This window comes from Pan troglodytes, chromosome 15 (genome assembly GCF_028858775.2).
Source record: "Pan troglodytes isolate AG18354 chromosome 15, NHGRI_mPanTro3-v2.0_pri, whole genome shotgun sequence".
NCBI classification, from domain to species: domain Eukaryota; kingdom Metazoa; phylum Chordata; class Mammalia; order Primates; family Hominidae; genus Pan; species Pan troglodytes.
This window is the reverse complement of record NC_072413.2, coordinates 103,397,483-103,418,284: the sequence shown is the minus strand read 5'-3', so window position 1 is coordinate 103,418,284 and position 20,802 is coordinate 103,397,483. Positions and strand designations below refer to the sequence as shown.

General features: G+C 59.8%; 1 protein-coding gene across 6 annotated transcripts in view; it reads right to left on the bottom strand.

Moving 5' to 3' along the window:
* PACS2 (phosphofurin acidic cluster sorting protein 2) overlaps positions 1–20,802 on the bottom strand; it is a 101,787-nt gene that overhangs the window by 6,249 nt on the left and 74,736 nt on the right. For 3 of the 6 annotated variants that reach the window (XR_010151046.1, XM_063793161.1, XM_009428598.5), the window contains exons 9-22: positions 15,461–15,618; positions 12,427–12,517; positions 12,102–12,176; positions 10,925–11,067; positions 9,980–10,112; positions 9,445–9,549; positions 9,113–9,219; positions 8,513–8,667; positions 7,583–7,693; positions 7,060–7,168; positions 6,330–6,362; positions 1,916–1,958; positions 656–698; positions 136–271 (exon numbers count right to left, since the gene is read on the bottom strand). Coding sequence is in view for 4 of the 6 variants with exons in the window: in XM_063793161.1 (XP_063649231.1) it covers positions 136–271; positions 656–698; positions 1,916–1,958; positions 6,330–6,362; positions 7,060–7,168; positions 7,583–7,693; positions 8,513–8,667; positions 9,113–9,219; positions 9,445–9,549; positions 9,980–10,112; positions 10,925–11,067; positions 12,102–12,176; positions 12,427–12,517; positions 15,461–15,618 (1,442 nt within the window). In the remaining 2 variants the exon portion in view is untranslated. The remainder of the gene's footprint in view (positions 1–135; positions 272–655; positions 699–1,915; positions 1,959–6,329; positions 6,363–7,059; positions 7,169–7,582; positions 7,694–8,512; positions 8,668–9,112; positions 9,220–9,444; positions 9,550–9,979; positions 10,113–10,924; positions 11,068–12,101; positions 12,177–12,426; positions 12,518–15,460; positions 15,619–20,802) is intronic. The other 3 variants (XR_010151047.1, XM_063793162.1, XM_003314539.7) reach the window with 1 other exon arrangement.

Sequence of the window (20,802 nt, the reverse complement as noted above, 5' to 3'; positions counted from 1 at the left end):
CAGAGCCCCTCCGCCTGCGTGGCTGACAGGCCAGGTACCCTGGGAGGTGGATGTGACATAGGGGAGGAGGACTGAATCAGGCAGCATGTGGTGGGGCGGGTAAGTGAAACGTGCTGAGCCGTGAGGCACCTTTACCTGGGGGAGGACAGGCCTCCGCTCACCGACGGGGAGGAGGGTGGGGTGGGTGAGGCCTCCTTGGCCGCAGGAGATGTGGACGGCGGGGTGGAGGAGAGCGTGCCAGAGCCCGAGGGGGCCGCGTCGTCCGAGTCGCCTTTGGGGAGGAGTCACAGGGCAGGCTGAGCCCACCTGCTGCTCTGCCCGGGTGCCACCAGGCCCTCCGGACCAGGATGTGGCCAGAAGGCCAGGCAGCCCCTGGGGGTGGGCAGGGCGGGAGTCCCCAGTGGCCTGTGAGAGACGGGAGGGTCTCGGATTCTCCTCGGTTTTTGGAAGACAACCCTGCCAGCCTTGATGTGGGGCTTTGTGACAGCAGTCCCTGGAGGATGAACCCCCCACAGAACAGAAGCACCACAGCAAGACTGGGACGTGGCGGCTCTCAGGCCCTGAAGGGTTGATCTGGTCTGCAGGACCAGAGTGACCGTGCTCCTGCAGCCCACCCATGGGCCACTCACAAGGCCTCAGGGTGGGATGGGGTTACCTGATGTGGCCGAGGATGGCTCCACAATTCCAACCTTCACAACCTAGAAAACAACAGGCACTGGCTGGTGAAAGCCGTGCAGTTCAGCTAGCCCAGCGCCCTCCCAGCGGGGCTCCCGCCTCCCCACCGTGGCCACCACTCCCATGATGCTGGAGCGGCCAGGTGGTGCCAGGTCCCTCCTGCCCTTCTCTCCCCATCTATGGAGCAGAGCTGAGCTCAGAGCAGCCACGTGGGGACAGACAGTGCTCAGGGTGCGTGGCCTCAGCAGGAGGGACTGCTCTCTCTAAAGGCGGCCCTCAGGGCAGCTGCAAACTATGTGTGCAGTAAAAACAGGATGCTGGTGAGAGGGACCTTGGCGGGCCGACGGGGATAGACCCCGGACCTGGCAGGCCCCGCGTGGCAGCCACGAGCCACAGGCGGCTACGTAGATCTACCGTGAATCCCAGTGACACGGCAGGGCCTTGGTTGCATGGGAAGGCCTGTGTGCCCGAGCACAGTGTACTCTTGTCACCGGAGAAAGCTCCTTGGGCAGCCGCTGTTCAAGACGAACTCCACCCTCCCAAAGGGCCAGCCATTGCCCCAGAGCCCTCAGCAGACCCAACCACTGCATGGTGCACGAAAAGGCCTCTGTTCCACCAGTGGGGAAACCGAGGCCCAGAGACCCTTCCGCTGCCTGGGCAACCCGTCTGCCAGGCCCCGTGGGTCTGTCTCACAGCAGACACCTGGCGGGAGGGAGGCCATACAACAGAGCGAAAAGATGGCAGGAAACAGGCTGTGGAGACCCAGGGCTGGCAGGGAGATGGCCTGGCTGGCAGAAGCAGCCCTAACCCTGGGCAGGGCAGGAAGTGAAACCCACACACTGCAGGCTGCAGCCCAAGTGAGCACTGGGAAGCTCCCGGGGCCTTGGGCTCCTAGAGGACAGAGGCGCCCTCCCCAACCCGGGCAGGCAGTCTCTCCTCTCCTGAGACGTGGGGCCAAGCCTGCTGGGTGTTCTGAGGCCTCGCCCCACCGACCTGTCTCTGCTTCCATTTATCAGCCCCCAAGGCAGAGTTAAGGGGAACTAACAACCTCTGGCCCCACACCCCACTCCAGCAGGGAAGGAAGCGAGCTTTGAGACAGGCCAGATGGGAAGGCAAATCCCCAGCTCGTATCTGTGGGAAGGTTCTGGAATATATCGAGTCAATCCCCAAACGTTCTGACTGTAAATGACAAGTTGGCAGGTGTGCGGTTTCCCGTCACATAAAGCTGGCCAGTACTCACCCCGACAAAGGGAATGAACTTTTGGGAGGACTCTTCGTCAGGGCTAAGAGCAAGGAAACAGACAGTTAAGCTCTCCTCAGGGCACAGCCCCGCCTGGTGGGCACAGCTCCCTCTTGGCCTGAGAACCTGGCGCAGCCCTGGGGCCGCGGCCCTGCCGGACAGCCCTGCCCCGTGTGTCCCGGCCCCACCCATCCCCAACCACTGCCAGCCCTGGCCTGGCCCCCAGGACCAACGCCTGGGCCCCTTCTGACATGCTGACATGCTGGAAGGACAAAGGGGTCTCTGTGCACCCATGGTCAGGAGGACAGGCCAGAGGGCACAGCTCCACGGAGGGATTCACTCTGCCATCCTAGGTGCCCGACGCCCACACAGCCAGCTCAGCCCTGTCCGGCTTGCATTTCCACTTCCCCACCAAGCTGGGCACCCCTGCTCTGCTGGGGTTAGGGCAGCTGCCAGTGCCCTGGGACTCCCGGGAAGAGCCTGGGCCCTCTCTGGTAATCAGCAGCACCAAAGCCAGGGCGCAGAAGTTTTCTCCAGACTATCTGGGTAACATCCATGCCCACATAAGAGGCCAGGCTTTGGCTGCAGTGGGACTCCATGTTCTACCAAAACACCCCACGCACAGCCTGCAGGCAGGCCCAGCACACCCCAGGCCATGCCCCGCGTGAGCTGATGTACTCAGCGGGCAGTGGAGGTTTTGCCTGGACTTGGCCCCATACAACATCTGGCAGGTAACAGCAGCCTCTCCTGGAAGTCTGGTCACAGCCCGTCCACACGAAGATGCCAAGGGTGTGAGGACAGGAGCCGCGGGGCCGCTGAGGGGATCCGTCTGTCTTCCCCTCCGACGTGTGCGGCTCAAGCAGGGCTGTCCTGTGGTCCAGCTCGCACAGGCTCCTGCTGACTGTGCCCACTGCAGCCTGGGCTTGGGCCCAGGGAGCTCTCCCACAAGGGGACAGCACAGCATGAGGCCCCGCTGGCAGCTAGGGTGAGGTGAGGGCATCTCCTTCTGGGCACCAGGAAAGATCCAGAGGGCAGGGCCTATCCTGAGTGGTGGGCTGGGTCTGGCTCTCCTCTTTCCTCCTCTCCCCTGGCCTCAAGGCTCCCCGTGGCCTGCACGTAGGGACAGAGGTGCCTCCCCGCCCAGCTTCCTCAGCCAGACCGCATCAGCAACTGGTGCCTTCTCTCTGGGGAGCTCCCTCAGCTGTTTCTTCTGTCTCATTTCCCCAAACTGCAGAGTCTGATGCCGGCAAGTGGCTGTCTTACAGGCGGAAACTGTGCACACACAGTGCAGAGGAGCACCTGTTGCCCCTGGAGCGCCGGGGGCAGGACGAGAATGGCCAGGCCAGCAGGGTGGCCCTCAGGGACAGCCCGGCACCAGGTGCAGAACATGGGCTCGCACAGTGGCCCCGGCCCTCCCTTGGGTTGTCGTCCAGCACAGGGTCATTCAGAGAGAATCCCTTGCAGGAAACAGGCCCAGCGGAGGATGCCACAGGCCCAGCCCAGCCGTCTGCCTGGAGCACCAGCTCCCAGGACCAGCAGCGCTATCTCCTCAAGAGCCCTGCAGGGCAGAGGCTTGATCCCAGTGCTCCCCACAAAGTGTGCCCACAAGTAAAACAGCCTCTGCCCGGCAGCCGGTCCAGAGCACACTCCCAGGAGGCAGCCTCTGCGGCTGGTCCCAGCAGGTGCCTTCCCTGTCTTCGCAGCGCCAGTGTGAGGAGACGGCGGCTGGCAAGACCCACCCTCCCCAGACGCCAACCTGGACGGCTCCTGGCCCACCCTCTGCAGAAGACCTGGCAAATGCCTCTGGATGAAACCACCTACAGATTCCTCCCATCCCATTAAAGATGCCCCAGGCCTAGTTCCATTTCTAAGGAGAAGAGTTGAAACTTTCCCCTCTTCTTGTCCATTTCAAATAACATAAAGCGATGCAAATCCTGTGTTGAGGCCCGCCTCTGCCTCAGGGCGGCCTCCTGGCCCCCCAGCACCCTGGCTGTGTCCACAGCTGTCAGGCAGGAGTGCCTGGACGTGGCCTTTGACATCCCACTATCCTTGTTGAGCAGACCGGTGTTTGGAAATCTGTGACATCTGTGTCCTCCCAGGCACGCAAAGGCACAGAAGACAGGTGGTGGCTGCTGGTCCCCAGGGCATGGGTGGCTCCAATTCCCAGGGCCACCTGCCCTCTGCCGAGCCAGACACCCCCACCGAGCCAGCCATGGCAGGCTGGCCTCCCATCCATGCTCTGCTCCGAGGCCCATGGGGCAGTGCGTGGCAGATGAGGGCCGAATGCAGGAGACGTCACAACACAGGGATGTTGCTGGAACTCTCAAAGCCAAGCTGCGCCTCTGGGCCATGCAGACAGCACCCAGCCCTGGACATGGGCCAATATGACAGGGGTGACACCGGCTGGACACTGAGACCCTCACCCTGACCCTGGAGGCACACACATGTCTGTGGAGGCAGTGTGGTCAGGAGTGTAAGGAGCATACCACCGTGGCGTGGGGAGGCCCCGCGGGCACGGAGGGTGCAGATGCCTTGGGGGCCACTCCGCATGGCCCTGGGCAAGCTGCCGGATGCCTGAGCAGCCCTTTCCACCCATGCGCTGCACGGGCAGGCTGGGGCTCGAGGCCGCCCTCCAGGCCTGGCCTGCCCTCATAGGAGGAGTGCCATTCTCGGCAGAGGAGGGCGGGCCAGCAGGAGTCACCTCACGAGGGACTCTTGCAGGGGAGCCTGGCTGGAGAGGGCTCTGCACAGGTCCCCTGTCACAAGGGCTGTGCCACCGCCTGCACTCTCTCAGCCTCCCGACTGACCCTCCTCTGGGTAGAGAGAGCAGGTAAGACACTTATGGCCTTTGCTGGGTTCCTTCCAGGACCCCAGGCAGCCAGTGTCACCCTTATAACGCGGAGGCAGCCAGTGTCACCCCTGCAACGCAGAGGCAGCCAGCGTCACCCTTGCAACGCGGAGGCAGCCAGCATCACCCCTGTAACGCGGAGGCAGCCAGCGTCACCCCTGTAACGCGGAGGCAGCCAGCGTCACCCCTGTAACGCGGAGGCAGCCAGCGTCACCCCTGTAACGCGGAGGCAGGGGCAGGAGGCGCAGGGTGGGAGTGGGTGTAAGGCCCCCTAAGGCCCTGGCTTGCTGCTTGGAAGAGCTGACCTGGGAGATACAAGCAGCTGCGTCCACGGCCTGCGGCGGCCGGGCGGCCAGAACATGCTGCAGGCTCCTCGTGCCACAGCCAGCGGGCAAGGGCGGAGGCTGCCGGGGGTCAGCAGGGGAGGCCCCCACGGCTGGTCTTTCACCTGTGAAGGCTTGTTTAGCAGGACAAGACATAGGATGTTCAGCCCCCTTCCTGTGTCTTCCCAGCGCCCAGCCCTGCAGCTGTGGGTGGTCCCAGGCTGCCCACTTCGAGCAGCTCCTAGGCCAGCAAGGGGGCCCCAGGGACCCAACTACCCTGCACTGAGGGCAGGGGGTTGGGGGGGTTTCCTAGGACAGCAAATGACCTCACACAGGGCAGAAGACACGGGGTAGAGAACGAGCCCATGGGAGGACCAGCAGGGGCCCCCACCCTGCAGCAGGACACACCTGGCCAAGGAAAAGGGGTGGCTCTGTCTGAAAGGGCAGCTTTGGGGGTGCCTGGGACTTGGCTCTGAACATGAAAGGTTGTAGGGGGTGGAGCTGCCTCGGAATGAAAGCTCTTTACCCCCATTTGGAGGTCTCGGTAGTTTGGCCCCATCTCCAGGTAAGCCACAAGATGCTGGAAACCCCTCTCTGCTGGCCCCAGGTGCTCGAGGGAGCCCTGGGAGCCAGGCTCTGCAGTGTGTAGGGGGCCCAAGGCACAGCCGCTGACCGCCGTGTCACCAGGCCAGCTCCTTAACTACTTGCTTGGGCGTCCCCGTGTGTAGGGCGTGCACCCGTGCCCCTGCTATGCTGCTGCCAGGTTAACAAACGTGAAGGGCCTGGGAAACAGCCTGGCCCAGGTGACCCTGGTGTCCACACCAGCCACTCGTTCCTGGTTTAAAACGAGGAGGGGCTAAACCTGGCTACTTCTTAAATCAAAACCCAGGGTCAAAACAGAGGGGGGGAAAGGCCTGCCTGGCCGACCTGCAGGCTTCAGGGCTCTGGGGTGGAGTCCCAGCACACGGGCCTGGCCAGGGACAGGAGGGCCCATCTGCTGCTCTCCTGACTCAGTGTCAGAGATCGGATGGAGGAAAAGGGTCCACGTCAGCACAAAGTGACTCGGGTTGGGGCCACTTCCCCTCTCCCGTGCGGGCTCTCAGCCTGCAGCTGGTGGCCCTCAGGGCCTGACTCCCAGTCCGGAGAGAGGACAGCGGGGTGATTCAGACGTGACTCTGCTAAACAAGCCCTAAAGACCAGCCTGGGGACAGACAGGGTGGGAGGCAGACCCAGAGAGCCGTACCTTAGGGTAAAGTCAAAATGAAAATGCTTTTTCCTTTTCAGAAAGCCACCAAAAGAGAAAACAGACACGTTACGACGCCCTCAGGAGCCCTCCAGGGACCGCCGAGGGCACTCAGTGGCTCCCATCTCACTGGGGCTCCTGCGTGGGAGAGCCCGTGAGCGCTGGCTTTGCGCCTTGCACTCGGATCTCTCCCCTGTAGTCTAGGGAAGGTGTGGGACAGTGGCGCAGGATGTGCAGGGAGGAGGCACCAGGCGGGACAGACAGGTCTCCGCAGGACTTTCGGCCGGGGGCTCCTGAGCACCGTCCTGCTCTGGGTAGGTGAGGACATGAGCTGATCACTCACCCACAGGGCCCGAGGCCCAGGGAATCCTCGGTTCCCCAGCCCGGGAAACCCAGGCTGTGGAAGGAACAGGTGCCCAGACTGGAGGGGCTGGGCCACTGCCACCCTGGCCCCATGACAGCTGTCCATTCTGTCAACTTCTTATCACGCGGGGTTTCAACATGCACAGAAACAGGTGCGGAAATGGCGCTTACTATGAGGGATCTGGGGTGCGGGGAAGCACCTGCTGTCAGGGAGGCCCAGAGCTGCCCAGCTGGCCCAGGCTCTGGTCTAAGCCCGGTGCAGGGCTCTGCGGCCCACCAGGCCAAGCCCAGCAGCGGGTGGGGAGGCCCACGGAGGGTTGGTGGCTGGCGGCAGCCTGTGGTATGGTGCCTGGGCCCACCGCGTTACCTCTTCTGCTTGTAGGTCAGCATGGCCTCTGCGATGGGGAGCTGGTGGGCACAGTTGGCCCCTGCGATGTACTGCGTGATGCGTGACACAATGTCTGGCGTGTCCTGTACTGCAGGGGGAGGAGGCGGTGGGGGGTTAGGCTGGTGCCAGGTGGGGTTGCAGACGGGGCTAAGCTGGGCCTCCCCGGTGCCCCGCCCAGGCCTCCCGTACCCCGAAGTGCGGCAGGGCTCGCTGGTTGCAGCTGAGGGGCCCTGGTGCTCTACTCTCGAGGCAGTACCAGGGCAAGTGTGGGAAGACCTGAAGGGCTGTGCCCGCCCCTTCCCAGACAGGCCCCACAGCTTCCAACATTCCAAGGCTCAGGGGAATAGGAGGCATCCTGGCCAAGGCCCCAGCAGGCCCTGTCCATGGCCTCTTCCCTGAGGCTGAGCCTGAGCAGGTGCAGGGCCTCCTGGGCACAGCATCTGGGGAAACCGGGGCCCCTTCCTCCTCGGTGGTGTGGGCTGTGGACGCGCCCGGGCCTCACCCGCACTCTGGGCCTCCAGCTTGTTGAACAGGTCTCTCCAGGCCAGGTCCTGGAAGAAGTTGTTGTAGCGGTAGTCCACGGAGCCTAGGTACCTGGCCACGGGGTGGGAGCCTGCATGCCAGGGGTGGGGCTGGTGTCACCACGGGGGACTCGGAGCTGCAAGGCTCCCACCACGGCACAAAAGCTGGGCCACCCGACCCCAGGCCTGTGCTGCTGCCTTCCAGACAAGCCCACTTTCCTGCCACCGAAAGAGAAAGCCACCACTGCCCCTCCCTGGTGGATGCCTGTGGCCCCGCTGAAGGAGCTCCAGCCCTGAGCTGAGGTCCCAGAGCCCTGAGTGCCACTGAGGAAGGCCCAGCAGGGCACATATGACCGTGCAGAGGCCTCGGCTGGCTCAGGGCTCTGACGTCGGCATTGTGAGGGCCACACGGGAGAGGTGTCGCCTCCAGGCCTTGCTGCTGGTCAACAGATTAAGGCTGGGTGGGTTTGTTTCGTGGTAAGACACATTGTATGGACCTAAAGAAGTAATGGAGTTCGACGACACAGGACCTGGACGATTTGAGAGGATTAATAACGAGCCCTGCTTTGCACTTCTGACTTTGGAAATCGAAACTGGCATAGAGTTATCACAGCGACTGATGGAGGAGACACCCAGCTCAGGCCCCTTCAGAGGGCGATGGCTTTATCTTGACCCAAATGGCTGTTTTAGGGCAATCAAGTTATCTTGCATATAATTAAAATTAACAAAGTGTTACCGTATCAAACAAACATTTAAAAACAACAAATGTGTAGCAAGCAGGGACACCACGCCACGCCACACTGCGCCACGCCATGCCACACAACACGCCACGCCACGCCACACCACTCCATGCCACGCCACACTGCCCGTGGCATCTGTGCCCAGGCCCAGGTGGACGGCGTGGTGCTCACCCAGCGGGATGACCAGGAAGCGCATGTAGCCGAGCCAGTCGGGTGTCTTGTGGGACAGCTGCTCCACAAAGAGCCGCAGGATGGCACTGAGGTAATGCTGCGCTCCCGCCACGGCGATCTTCACGGGGGTCGGGGGCTGGGAATTGCAGTTGCAGCTGCAATCCAGAGGCAGGTGGGACGGAGAGGGGACAGACGCCTCAGGGGAGCCGTCCTCCGTCCAAGGATGCCAGTGTGAGCCCAGGGGGCTCCGTGCCTGTGGCCGCTCATGCCACAACTGCCCTGGAGCTGCCCAAACCCAGGACCCCCACATGCCCAAACGTGCCCAGGCTGAGGGACCACACAGTCATGGCCTCAGCCCAGGCTTCCAAGGACGGGCCAGGAGGCCACCACTCCAGTGTGGCAGGACACCCACCAGGCTGCTGCTCCCGCCCACAACTGAGGGGAGGCCAGGCTGCGAAGAGCGCATGGGTCAGCCTCTGTGGACACCAGCCACAGCCCCAGGTCCAGGACGCACCTAGCCCCAGAGCAATGGGCAGAGGCGGGGGTGCAGGGACCCCGAGGGGTACTTGGGTGGTGAGTACAGGGTGGAGCCCAACTCACTATCTCTGTATCCGTGAGACGATGGTGCTGAAGGCCGCCTGGACATCCGCAGGAGAGCACGTGCACACCACGGGGAGCGTGTGCCTCTGCAGGACGTCGGAGAGGAACTGGCAGAAGACAGGCAGACGCTGACTTCGGCACAGCCGCCCAGGCCACCCCCAGCACCTGACCCTCACCAAAGCTCTCAGGGGCTCCAGAGACCCCAGGCACGTCCAGGCAAACCACAGCCAGCAGCTCCAGCACCCAGGTGTGCCGGGTAGGGGGCAGCTTCAGGAGCCCACTCTCCTCTGTCCTACACCCTGACCCTCCACTCCAAGAGACTGCCCCTCTACCTGCCCCTGCCAGTCCGAGGTGTTGACGAGGATGATGTTTTCGGGAAGCTGGTCATCGGAGATGAGGATGTGGTTGAGCTGGTCATACACAGTCTTCCTGGGGATCTGGAGGCACAGAGCCCTGTCCACACCCAGAAGAGAAGCACAGCGCCCATCCCCACCGCGCCAGCCCTGGTGCCTGCAGTGCCCCTGCTCCCCCTGCAGCCACAGAGGCTCGGTGGCAGGAAGAGAGCTGGCCAGCTTGGAGAACTGCCCTGGGCTAAATCAGCCAAGCAATGAGGCTGCCCTGGACCAGGGAGGGCAGCAGAAGGACTAGAACTTGCCCTGGGGTCCACATGGTCTTCCTGACAAACCAACCCATGACCCGCCCGCCCTGCTGTGTAGCAGGAGCCCTCCAAAGCCCAGGCATGCTCTGTGGCCCAGCACCCTTGGCCCCCTGTGCTTCTCTTTTTGCCCTGCTCTGGTTGGTGCCAGGGTGACCACGAGCCCTGCCTCCTGGGCGTGCCACGCCCTCCACCCCCACCTGCACCTGCACCTGTAGCTGGCTCCGGGCGTCCGGGCAGCGCTCGTTGTCCAGGCTGTTGGCCCGCTCATTCTGGGGCCGTGCTGCCTGCCGCTCCTTCAAGGATGTGCTCCGGCCCCGTCGGCCAGCCTGCTTCCCCTCGGACCTATTGGGGACCAGGACAGGCTAAGTGGCTGTGGCAGCAGGAACAGGAACAGGGGCAGAGGCAGGGGCAGGCCTGCAGTGGCCTACACATGGTGGTGGGGACAGGGAAGGGTGAGCACAGGGCCGACTGATGGGCAGTGGGAACATGGGCTGCACAGAGAGGCCACCAGCCCTGGGAGGGCCACAGCAGCAGCTGAGTACAAGTGAGGCCGTGCCTCTGATGGGACCCCACGCAGCTCTGCCTGTGAGACTGTGAGCCAGGCCAGGAGGCTTGGAGCCACCGTGAGGACTGAGCTTACCCTCCCTGCCCGGGCCAAGAGCTGGGCAGAGCCAGGTGCAGGCCAGTGCAGGGCACTGAGGCTGCCAGGGCGACCTGGCTCCAAAGCGCAGACACAGGCACCTGGGTGCCGCCACAAGGTAAAACCAGTGCCCAGACTCGCTGCTTTGGAAAAAGTCCCAAATATCACAGAAACATGAAATTGAAATCCTGGAAGAATCAAGCTGGTGTATGTGTGTCTTTTGGCTGAGGCAGGGGCTACTCAGGGGGCTGTGGGGGCACCTGCAGGAGGGCAGACACGCCTGACCCTGCCCTCAAACAGGTAGGGTGGAATCTGGGGCTGCAGGCTTGACACCCAATGCTGGGCCAGGGGGTTTGCTTCTCCTTTTTAAGAAGGACGAGGCCCTGAATCTGCTGTCTACACCCGAGGGAGCTCATCAGGCTGGACTGACACGCACCCACCCTGACTGATGCCCCTGACGCCCCTTCCCCGACAGGTGCATCACCACCCCGCCCCGCCGTGCAGCCCCCATCACCTGGTGGAGGGGATGACAAGGGACTCTGTCTTGGTGATCCTCCCGCTGGGCGGCAGCCTCTCCATGAACACATCCAGGGTGGAGGCCTCAGCCTCGGGGCTGTCCTCAGGCTGTCCAGGGTGCTCCCTCGGGCCTGGCGCACCCTGCTGAGCAGAGACGGGCCTGGAGCCTCCCGTGGAAACCACACCCGTGCTGCGGCCTCTCCAGCCCTGTGGCCTCTGGCTCGGGTGAGGGTTTAGGCCTCTCTAGGCTGTGGCTCCTACACGTGGACCCGGCCACACGCTGACCAGGGAGCCTATAGCTGAGCCAAGTTCCAAGCACAGGGCTCCCATCCTGGCCATGCAGGGTGACCAGCCCCCAACCTCCCAGGACCTGACTTGCCCTGGGCCCAGGACCTCCTAACTGAGGAGACCCCATGCAACGCAGCAGGGGGGAACCAGGCATTCCTGGGTGCCATCCACCTGAGGGTGGGGTGAGTCCAGGTGCCCTGACCCTGAAGGTAGGGTGAGTCCGGGGCACCCGGACCCTGAGGGTGGGGTGAGTCCAGGGCACCCGGACCATGAGGGTGGGGGGAGTCCAGGGCACCCGGACCATGAGGGTGGGGTGAGTCCAGGGGCCCTGACCCTGAGGGTGGGGGGAGTCCAGGCGCCCTGACCCTGAGGGTGGGGGGAGTCCAGGCGCCCTGACCCTGAGGGTGGGGGGAGTCCAGGGCACCCTGACCCTGAGGGTGGGGGGAGTCCAGGGCACCCTGACCCTGAGGGTGGGGGGAGTCCAGGGCACCCTGACCCTGAGGGTAGGGTGAGTCCAGGGCACCCGGACCCTGCGGGTGGGGTGAGTCCAGGCGCCCTGACCCTGTGGGTGGGGTGAGTCCAGGCGCCCTGACCCTGAGGGTGGGGAGAGTCCAGCTGCCCTGACCCTGAGGGTGGGGTGAATCCAGGGCACCCGGACCCTGAGGGTGGGGTGAGTCCAAGGCGCCCTGACCCTGAAGCTGGAGTGGATTTTGGGATACTCTGACGATCTGGCTGCCTGGCCACCCCTGAGGGCTGACCCCACCTCTGCACACCAGGTGTGACATGAGGACCTATATGTGGGCCCCGCCCCTCCAGGTCAGACCCTTAAAGGCAGCATTGGTGTGCCTGATGTGTGGAACGGGTGGGTGCGGCCCGAGCCTGCTTACGAGGGCCACCGTGTCAGAGACACTGTCGCTCGGCTGCCTGCCTCCCAGGGACCGCGTCTTCTCGGGCACGTCAGCCTGTGGGGGAGGAGATGGGAATCAGCTTGTGCTCAACTGCAGGTGCCAAGGCGCTGACTTCTGGGCTGGGAATGCTGGGACTCAGGGAGACCCGGGGCACCTGCGTGGCAGTGTGCTGGACAGTGGGTGCAGAGTGGCTCCAGGACAGCTGGACAGGGCCCTGGGCCCAGGACATGCTGGGAGATTTGGGCCACACCACAGCCCAGTCAGACCACGGTCTGCTCTGGGAGATCAGTGTGGCCCCACTCACCGGGCTTGGGGGCTCCTTGTGGCTGCGGGCACTGTGGATGCTCCCAATCTCCGTCTGCGAGCTCGAGTGCGACAGGCCTTCAAAGTATGGCCTGGCTCAGGGAACAGGGGTGGGGGACATGTTAATTTCCAGGACCCTTCTTGCACTGAAAGCGCAGTTCTCCCACCACACCTGGAGGGACAGACTGCAGAATCCAACGGCAGAGCAGAGCTGGGTCCAGAGAAGAGCCCGTGTCAGCGCACACCCCGCTCGCACCAGCTGCAGCACAGGGCACAGAACGATTCCGGAGCTGGCAACACTAAGTGCTGGGCCAACCTGGCTGCCCCGTCCTGGTTCTTCCACCTGCCCTGACATCAGCTGCAGGAAACACACATCCCTGAAACTCGCGGCCTTAGCTCCAGGCAAGGCTGCCACAAACACAAAGGGGCTCTGGGGAGAGCTCCACTGGCCAATCCTGCTGCAGGGCAGCCCTGGGATCTGCAGCCAGCCTGCAGCAAACAGGTGAACATGCTCGACAAAACAACAAGGGCACATCAGATGAAGCAGGCCCTTCCGGACCCACCAGGCAGATCAGACCACCCAGGCCCGTCCAGGTCCTTCCAAACCATCCAGGCCTATCCAGACTATCCAGGCCTATCCAGACTATCCAGGCCTTTCCACACTATCCACACTGATGCAGGCCACCCACGCCTTTCCGGACCACTCAGGCAGATCCAGGCCACCCATGCCTTTCCAGACCACTCAGGCAGATCCAGGCCACCCAGGCCTTTCCGGACCACTCAGGCAGATCCAGGCCACCCAGGCCTTTCCGGACCACTCAGGCAGATCCAGGCCACCCAGGCCTTTCCGGACCACTCAGGCAGATCCAGGCCACCCATGCCTTTCCGGACCACTCAGGCAGATCCAGGCCACCCATGCCTTTCCGGACCACTCAGGCAGATCCAGGCCACCCATGCCTTTCCGGACCACTCAGGCAGATCCAGGCCACCCATGCCTTTCCGGACCACTCAGGCAGATCCAGGCCACCCATGCCTTTCCGGACCACTCAGGCAGATCCAGGCCACCCATGCCTTACCGGACCACCCATGCCTTTCCAGACCAACCAGACCCTTGCAGACCATCTGGCCGATCCAGGCCATCCAGGCCGAATGTCTCATCCCTGGTTGATATAATATGTACGAAGAAAAAGGAGGAAGGGAGACCTACAGATTCAATAAGACTTAAAAGACCTTTCACGTGAAAAAAATTTGACAGGAGGCCAGGTGCACTGGCTCACACCTGTAGTGTCAGCACTTTGGGTGGCCAAGGCAGGTGGTTCACTTGAGCTCAGTTCGAGACCAGCCTGGGAAACATAGGGAGACCCTGTCTCTACAAAAATATAAAAATTAGCTGGGTGTGGTGGCGCACGCCATTGGTCCCAGCTACTGAGGAGGCTGAGGTGGGAGAACCGCTTGAGCCCGGGTGGTCGAGGCTGCAGTGAGCCACGACTGCACAACTACACTCTAGCCTGGCTGACAGAGCAAGGCCTTATCTCAAGAAACAAACAACTCCCCCGCCCCCTAAAAAAACAGACGGGACTTAGCAGTGTCTGCTGCTCCACCCTGGGTGACAAAGCCACGTGGAAACTTGCTGCTGTGTGTGCCCATTCAAGATCATAGCCCCGAGACGCACACGCCTCTCCCCAAACTATGAATGCTAGCTGGCCAGGGCTCTGCAGATACAGCCAACGCCACGGAGTTTAAGATGGGAGAGGATCTGGGCCACAAAGATGTCTCCTATGGAATCACGTGAGCCGTTAAAGACAGAAAACTTTCTCCGGCTGAAGGCAGAAGAGATGAGGCAGGAAGGCCAGGGAGACCCAAAGTGTGAGGGGGACTTCACTGGGCCTTGCTGGTTCCGAAGGTGGAGGAGGGACCCTGGGCCAGGGTACGAGGACGGTTGCCAGAAGGCAAGAATGACCAACAGCCACCAGGTGGCAGGGCAGCCAGACCCCCATCCCGCAGCCATACGGAGCTGAACTCCACCAACCACCACGCCGGGCCTGCACTGCGTGACCTCGGAGCCCCAGTCACGGCAGCCACCAATACCTCCACCCGAGCCCAGCGAGACCCTGGCCAAGAATGAGGCCGCAGCCTCGGGATGGCAATCTCCAGAACAGGAGGAGCAGAGGCTGTTTCTGGTGGCCACATCCGCGGTCACCTGTTATGGTGGCTGCTGGCAACTGAAGGAGCAGCAAGTTGGGCTGGGGCTGCTGGGCCGGGGCAGGTGAGGTGGGAGGCCGCTGCGTGGCTGCAGGGCTAACTGGGGCCGCGCCTCCAACATGCAGCAAGGCCACCTTCTTCGTGTTGTTTAGGTTAAAAAAGCGTGAGAGCAAAAGGTCTACCGAGCTTCCTGACTCTGACTGGGGTCTCTGGCTCCTCAGCAGCTGCCCAGAGGCTGGCACCTGCCTTCTGCCTGGTGTGCTTGCCTTCCTGCCCCCAGCTGACCGAGGCCTCCACACCCAGACCCATGCACAGAGCTGCCTGCCCTGCATCCTCTCCTCCTGCCCAGGCCAGGCCCCCCCAGCCAGCCCCTCCTCCCATCCAGCCACAGAGACACCTGCCCTCCCTCCCCACCTGCCTCTGCCTCCTCCTCCTCAGGGAGGGGCACCCAGCATGGGAGCTCTACTCCCCACCTGAGTGAACGGAGGTCCCCTGCAGTTCCCAGGGCATCCCCCAGAGACGGATCCCCTACAATGGGGTGCCACACCCAGCCCAGCCAGCACCCTGGGGGACCCCTCTCGGTCCTCCCCAGCCCAGAGCTTGCACCCCCTGGCCTATGAAAGGAAAGCTGCCTGGCTCAGTGCAGCCATAGCCTGGGCCTGCCAGGCAGCCGCACACCCCTCCTTCCAGCCACCAGAGCCTTCCCAGGCTTCGAGGCAGCTGGCCCTGCCCACCCCGTCTCCAGGGCTGGACATGGGTCTGCCAGAGTGGCCGCAGAGTGGCCGGGGCATCTGAAATGGCTGTTCCTCCCCGCCCCGCCCCGTAGGGCTCACCGCAGCTTCGGCTTGGGGGTGCTGAGGACGCTGTCGTCATCCTCCATGTCGGGGCCGCTGTCGCTGGGGTGCTCCATGTCCAGCGTGTCATACAGGAGGTCCAGGTCCTCCTCTGCCTCGGGGATGTGCTCCGCAGGGTCCTGCTCCGAGTCCAGGACCTGCACGGGTGCCAGGCACGCGTGAGTTCCCTGCAGCGGCCCACGCTGCCCCACTGGGGGCGCCCGAGACCCCAGAGTCTGCAGGAGCAACAGGAGGCGGGCGCCCAGCCACCAAACCCCTCCGCTCAGCACGGCTGTAGTCCAGCTTCTGTCTTGGAGCTCGGGATGATCACCGAGGACCCCCGGTCCCCAGGTACCGGTGCGTGTGGCATTCCTCCACCTCCCCTGGGCTGGTACAGTCATCTGGGCTGCCAGGGTGCACGGAGGGCCTGGGTGCAGGCAGGTGAGCTCTGACGGGTGTGGGCCACTGCGCAGCCACCACCAAAACCAAGATAGAAAGTGCTCCCCACACCCAGGAGGCTCCCCTTTGCCTTCCTCTAGTGCGTCCCCTCCCTCAGCCCCAGGCCCTGCGAATCTCACTCTGTTCCTGTACGTTCTGCCCTTTCCCGAGTGCTACCCAAAAGGAATCATGTGGCCTGCAGCTCTCGGTGGCGGGGGGAGGAGGGCGTCATCCACCCAGCGTGGCACACTTCATGTTCCACTGTGTCCCCACCCAAGTCTCACCTTGAATTGTAATCCCCATAAGCCCCACGTGCCAAGGGCGGGACAGGTGGGGGTAACTGGATCCTGGGGGTGGTTTCCTCCACGCTGTTCTCATGATAATGAGCACATCTTATGAGATCTGATGGTTTTATAAGCATCTTGTATTTCCCCTGCTGGCACCCACTCCGACCTGCTGCCCCATAAAGAAGGTGCCTGCTTCCCCTTCTGCCATGATTGGCAGCTTCCTGAGGCCTCCCCAGCCATGCTGAACTGTGAGTCAACTAAACCTTTCCTTTATTCACTTCCTCTGACGGTTCTGCAGTGCGCCACTGAGTGGGTGGACCCCAGTCTAACAGATCACCAGCTGACGGGCATTATGACCATCACAGATGAAGCTGCTGTGAACGTCTGAGTGGGTCCATGCATGTGTGTTCACCTCCCTGAAGTCAACACTGAAGAACAGGGGTGCTGGGTGTCTGGCAACTGCTTCCTGTGGCTGCCACACCACCTTACATTCCCCCAGCAGGGTGTGGGTTCCTGCTGTTACACCTCACCCTGTTGCATTTCATTTGTTCCAGCCATCCTAGTGGGGATCAAGTAGTGTCTCATTGTGGTTTGGTTTACATTTCCCTAATGACCAGTGATAATGATCATGATGATCGTGTACTTATTGGCTACTTGTGTGTCTTTGAAGAAATCTATTTAGAAAGATCCCTATTTTTTTTTTTTTTTTTTTTTTTTTTGAGATGGAGTCTCGCACTGTCAGTTGCCCAGGCTGGAGTGCAGTGGCAGGATCTCGGCTCACTGCAAGCTCCGCCTCCCGGGTTCACGCCATTCTCCGGCCTCAGCCTCCTGAGTAGCTGGGACTACAGGCGCCCATCACCACGACCGGCTACTTTTTGTATTTTTAGTAGAGATGGGGTTTCACCGTGTTAGCCAGGATGGTCTCGATCTCTTGACCTTGTGATCCACCTGCCTCGGCCTCCCAAAGTTCTGGGATTACAGGTGTGAGCGACCACACCCGGCCCCCTGCCCATTTTTTAATTGGACAATTCACTGTTCTTTGAGAAAGGGTCTTACTTTGTTGCCCAGGCTAGAGCGCAGTGGCACAATCATAGTTCACTGCAGCCTCGACCTCCTGGGCTCAAGTGATCCTCCCACGTCAGCCCCCAAAGTGCTGGGATTACAGGTGTGAGCCACTGTGCCTGGTTCTGACAAGTGATAATCACTTTATTAAAATAGTTGGCTTAAGCATCTGCAATGGTGATGTCAATCACGGCTCGCAGCTCAATTCCAACAGAGCAATCAGCCTCACAATCCAGGAAGGACCAGGCAGGTCCACGAGCTGCTTATGGATTCTCGTCTGGAAGTGATCCTGTGTCTGAGAACCTTCACCACAAGGTGTGTTTCTCTTAGTGATTCTCAAAGCCTTGGCAGGCATCAGAACTGGTTCTTTCACTTTGAGATTGTTTTTCTCCGTGCCCCTCATAAGCCAGCACACACCTCCACGGATTTTACATTGCAGCTGGTCAGGGTAATTCTAATTCAAGGAATCACTCCACGGGCTCCAGAGGTGTCCTCCCGGTGTCTTTAAAAGCCGTGGCCGCGAGGCGGCTTCCTGGTCGACTTCTCAGCACAAGTGGACAGCAGCGAGTCAGGGCAGGAGTGGGCGGGCCCCAGCTCCGTGGCACCTGAGGCTGCATCGTTCTCAAAGCAATGGACAATTCAGCTTTTAACTAGACTGTCTGTGTCTTTGTTTTTCAGTTATAAGCATTCTTTATGTGTTCTGGATTCAAGCCCCTTATCACATACATGATTTGCAAAAAATATTCTTCTGTTCTACTGTTCGGTTTTCTTGATGGCACTGTTTGGAGCACAAAACTGTAAAATGTTGCTGTGGTCCAGAAAAACTTACCTTTTGTCCCTTATGCTTTTGATGTCACATCTAAGAAACCCCTGCCTAACCCAAGGTCATAAGATTGGCCCATTTTCTTCTAAGAGCTTTATAATCTTAGCTCACAGATGGAGATATTTGATCCATTTCAAGTTTTTCTTTTTTTTTTTTTTTTTTGAGACAGTGTCTCGCTGTGTCGCCCAGGCTGGAGTGCAATGATGCAATGTTGGCTCACTGCAACCTCTGCCTCCCAGGTTCAAGTGTTTCTTCCACTTCAGCCTCCCAGGTAGCTGGGACTACAGGCACCCGCCACGACGCCTGGCTAATTGTTTTTGTATTTTTAGTAGAGACGGGATTTCACTATGTTAGCCAGGCTGGTTTCGAACTCCTGACCTCAAGTGATCCAGGTCACTTGAGCCTCAAGCCTCGGCCACTAATCCCAAAGTGCTGGGATTACAGGCATGAGCCACCGCACCCAGCTGATCCATTTAGTTAATTCTTGAATATGGTGTGAGGTAGGGGTCCAAATTCCTTTTTTTTTTTTGAGACAGGGTCTCACTCTGGTTGCCCAGGCTGGAGTGCAATGGCATGATCTCAGCTCACTGCAGCTTCCACCTCCTGGGCTCAGGTGATTCTCCCACCTCAGCCTTCCGAGTAGCTGGGATTACAGGTGCATACCACCATGCCCGGCCAATTTTTTGTATTTTTAGTAGAGATGCGATTTCACTATGTGGACTTATGCAATCTGCCTGCCTCAGCCTCCCAGAGTGCTGGGGTTACAGGCATGAGCCACCACAGCTGGCTGTAATTCCTTCTTTTGCATGTGGATATCCAGTGGTCCTAGCACCTTTGTTGAAGACTATTCTTCCCCCATGGATATCTTGACATCTTTGTTGACCATCACTTGCCCATAAATGGAAGGGTTCACTTCTGGACTATCACCTCCATTCCACTGATCTCCATGCCTGTCCCTGGGCCAGCCCCACATGGTCAGGATTACTACTGTGGTTTTGTAGTACATTTTGAAATTGGGAAGTATAAATCTTCTTTCTTCAAGACTGTTCTGTCTGCCCTGAGTCTCTGGCATTTACACATAAATTTTAGCTGGTCAATTTCTACAAAAACACAGCTGGGAATCTGATACGCACTTGAATTTGTTGAATTTGTACATCAATTTAGGGAGTATTGCCACCTTAACAAGACTAAGTTTTCCAATTCATGAACATATGACATCTTTCCACTTATTTATATCTTCTTTCTTTAAAAAATGTTTCATAGTTTCACTGTATGAGTCTTACTCATTTTAAAAATCAGGTTGCTTTTCTTACTGGGTTTTGAGAGTTTTTAATATATCTATTGGATACAAATCATTACCAGGTATGTTATTTGCAAATATTTTCTGTCAACCTGTGGCTTTTTTCTTTTTCTTTTTTTGAGACGGAGTCTCGCTCTGTCGCCCAGGCTGGACTGCAGTGGCCCCATCTTGGCTTACTGCAAGCTCTGCCTCCTGGTTTCACATCATTCTCCTGCCTCTGCCTCCCAAGTAGCTGGGACTACAGTCGCCTGCCACCACGCCCAGCTAATTTTTTTGTATTTTTAGTAGAGATGGGGTTTCACCATGTTAGCCAGGATGGTCTCGATCTCCTGACCTCATACCGCCTCGGCCCCCCAAAGTGCTGGGATTACAGGCGTGAGCCACTGCACCTGGCCATCTTTTCATTCTTTTAACAGTACCTTTCAGAAAGCAAATTTCTACTTTTTTATTGTGTTAAAAATATATAAAACATAATATTTACCATTTTATCTATTTTTAGGTGTACAGTTCAGTGGCATTAGTGCAGGATTTAAGTTCATATTTTTTAAGGCTTAGAATCTAGGTAATTTAAATTTTAGGCTTTTACATTTAGGAATATGATCCAGTCAAGCTGAATTCTGCACATGGTGTGCATTGTCAAGCCTCAGTTTTTTTGTGAAAAGATATTTTCTCCAATGAACTTGGCACCCTTGTTGAAAATCAACTGACTATCCAGGTGTGCCACCTTTTACAATGAAAAATTCAGAAGGCAGCCCTCAGTGGACGCTTTCGCTGTGAGCTGAAGCTGAGGGCTGTAAGGAACAGACTTCACTCTGGTTCCTCCTCACAGGACGGGTCCCAAGCAGAGCCCTGCTCTCCTCCTCACCAGACCCACTGTGTGGGACCTGGGCACAGGGCAGCCTGGATGCCAGTGCTCTGTGGTCAGCCTGGGGGCTGTGAACGTTTGTACCCCCAAAATTCCTACACTGAAACCTGACCACCAAGGTGCTAGAATTAGGAAGTAGGGCCTCTAACAGGTGGTTAGGGCCCGAGAGCTCTGCCCTGCTGAATAGGCTCAGGGCCCTGATGAGGGAGGCTTGAGGGAGCTTGTCAGTCCCTTTCACCACACAACACACAGAAGGTGCCCTCTATGGGAAACAGGCCCTCAGACACCGAGTCTACTGGCACCTTGATCTTGGACTCACAGCCTCCGGAACTGTGAGAAATACACTTTGGTTGTTTATTAATTTCCCAGTCTGAAGTATTTTGTTATAGCAGCATGAACAATCTCAGATGGCTGTAATCCAGGCAGTGACCTCGTCTCACTGTGCATCTCCTGCCCCCTGAGGGTTGCTGTGAAGTCCTGGGCAGGGGGCAGTGCCAGGTGTGGCGCTCCTAGTGGCCAAGACACAGGTTCAGAGCTGTGGCGGAGACGGTCTGGTCTTTTCAGGAA